Source organism: Pygoscelis adeliae, unplaced genomic scaffold (genome assembly GCF_000699105.1).
Source record: "Pygoscelis adeliae isolate BGI_AS28 unplaced genomic scaffold, ASM69910v1 Scaffold114, whole genome shotgun sequence".
Lineage (NCBI taxonomy): Eukaryota > Metazoa > Chordata > Aves > Sphenisciformes > Spheniscidae > Pygoscelis > Pygoscelis adeliae.
Genome location: NW_008824587.1, coordinates 4650369 through 4652815, shown reverse-complemented (window position 1 = coordinate 4652815; position 2447 = coordinate 4650369). Strand labels below are relative to the sequence as shown.

Genomic DNA, 2447 nt, shown 5'->3' with positions numbered 1-2447 from the left:
CTGCCCGTCACCTGCACGGTCCCCAGCTTTCTGCTTCCAACGCCTGCCGCGGGCACCCTCCCCCCCGGGAGGCACCGGCAGGGGTGGCACCCTGTGTAACCCCTGTAGCGTCCCTGTGAAAACTTCTTGCCCCCTGGGGAGGAAAAGTGCTGCCTTGCCTGTTTGTGTGGTGATGTTAGCAAACTGCGGTGAGGAGGCTGGAGCTAACGTAGTTATTTCTCTGCCTGATGTTCCGCAGGAATTCCCTTCGAAGGTGGGCTGCGCTGCCTGTGCTGGAAGGTGGGTTTTGCTTGGGGTGCTTTTGTTTCTTGCGAGTGATGCTTTGGGTTGCTTAAATACACATAGCATTTTTTGGCTCTTAAAATTGTAAACAAACGAAAAAAATTCCAGAGCTTAAAAGCCACTCAAAATCGACAGTAATTTGTGGAGATCAGCAGTGGCACAATCGCAGTAGCATTTACTGACACAGGGCAGCCATCTCTCTGGATGACAGAAAGTGGCTGTCTGCTCTTTGCGCGAGAACAGCCCTCAGTATTAAGCTAGGAGTGTGTTTTGGTCAGGTTTGCTGTTGATCAGTCCTACAAATAGGTCTGTGTTGAAAACCAGTCCCCGAAATATTCCTGACTGTCACTTGGCAGTCAGTCACTGTCCTGACTGTCACTTCTGGAGAAAGCTCCCAGTATTTGCAGAGAGCCAGTTCTAGCTGCTGCGTTTGATTTGCTCATCTTACAGGTATAATAGCTCATTCTGATACTAATTTGCATGTATCTGTCTCCTGTACAGATACTTCTGAACTACCTCCCTTTAGAGAAAGCCTTATGGAGCTCTTTGCTGAAGAAACAGAGGTGAGGACATTGGTACTTGCGCCTTTATTTCTAATGGTATCTGCAGAGGAGAATAGTTCCTTAAATAATTAAGTACCTTCACAAAACGAATTGTTCTCGTGTGGAATGCACTGTTCTGTAGGCTGTCTCCTGGCTCTGGTGGATTGACCTCTTCAGCTGAACTCAACTGAAGAGAAAATCAAATGCCTTCTGGCTGAGCAGTGTGGTACAGAGAGATCTATTTGAACTCAGTCTGGGTGCTTACGTTGACTTAATCTTCTGCTTCATTGCAAATTCCTCTTTTCTTCCTTAAGAGATCTGTATTCCCAGTTCTTAAAGGAAATGATTATCCAGCCTGGGATCGCCAAAGCCAACCTGGGTGTTTCAAGGGAAGATGTGACCTTAGAAGATCATGTAAGTGCTGTTAAGCCTTTGTGTCGCAGAAAATTCTGCAGAGCTATAAACTGTTGTTCTGGAATCTGGACCCCTGGGCTGCTCTTGGCTCTGTTCTTGGACTGAGACAACTTTGCCCTGCTAGCAGGAGGGACGGTTCCTAGGTGCCAGCCTGGTGCTTGTGTCCTAGTAGCCTTCAGTGTGAATTATTGGCAAAGCACCAATAGTTCTGAAGAGAGCTGTTTTCAGCTATGCAAATCCCTTCTCCCCTCTTTGGGGCTAGCCGCCCAGGCTACGGGTCTCCTAGGGAAAGGGAGAGGCTCACAAGAGGTACTTCTAGCAAAGAGGTCCTCTCCTGGGAGGTCAGGTCCGTGGGTGGACTCAGAGCAGGCTACTCTGAACAGAGGATATGAAAGAGGCAGGAGAGTCAAGTTGGACTATGGCATGGAAGGCAAGAGACTCGCTTATTTCTAGTTCTGCTGCTGGATTGTCTTTTTTTTTAATTGACTACTTTCTGCATCCCTTGGCTTTTTCCTTCTCTGGAGGTGCTGTTAAGAGTGTATGTGTTGGGGGAGGGAATGAAGTAACTGATCAGAAGAAACTGTAAAGTGATACAACTGCTTCCATGACTTGTCCTGAACATTAACTTCTCTGCGAGTGTACAGTCATCTGTGCCGCTGTGATCTCTGGAGGCCTTGGTGCTGTAAAACTAGCATGTTTGTAACATCCCACACATTGGCAGGTTACAGTGATCTCTGAATCTCTTGGAACATTGTGCTCCCTGCCCCCCCCCTTTCTTCTCTCGGTTGGTTGTTAACTTTGCATGGATCTTTATCTGGAAAGAGGAAAGCACGTGTGGAGGGGTAGTTAAGTTTTTCATATTGGAAAACTGGTCAGATACAGGATAGGCTGTTCATACTAATATGTATTTCCTTTTTCCTGGGCACAAGGGTGGTGCTTAATCAGCCTTCTCAGAGCTGAGATAGAGGGGGATACTTGTAACTAATAACCACAGTGCCTAAGTGCTGTGTGGGTGGCTCTTACCCTAAGTACAAAGACCGTCTCCGTTGTACAGGTTGGAGCTTCAATCAGGAATCTTGTTGACACAGGACAGGATAGCTGATTTGGGAACAAAGTCATTAAAAGGCAGGTGAAAAGGGATTGGAAATGTTGGCTTCTGCGTCTCTAAGTGAACCTGCATGCTCACTTGTCTCACAAGCTCTGAACCGC

The 2447-nt window shown here is 47.3% G+C and overlaps 1 protein-coding gene across 1 annotated transcript in view; it reads left to right on the top strand.

Moving 5' to 3' along the window:
* Positions 1 to 2447, top strand: part of TBC1D13 (TBC1 domain family, member 13) — a 12557-nt gene that overhangs the window by 3671 nt on the left and 6439 nt on the right. Inside the window, exons 3-5 of the mRNA XM_009322195.1 lie at positions 239 to 279; positions 784 to 845; positions 1139 to 1238. Coding sequence (XP_009320470.1) covers positions 239 to 279; positions 784 to 845; positions 1139 to 1238 — 203 coding nt within the window. The remainder of the gene's footprint in view (positions 1 to 238; positions 280 to 783; positions 846 to 1138; positions 1239 to 2447) is intronic.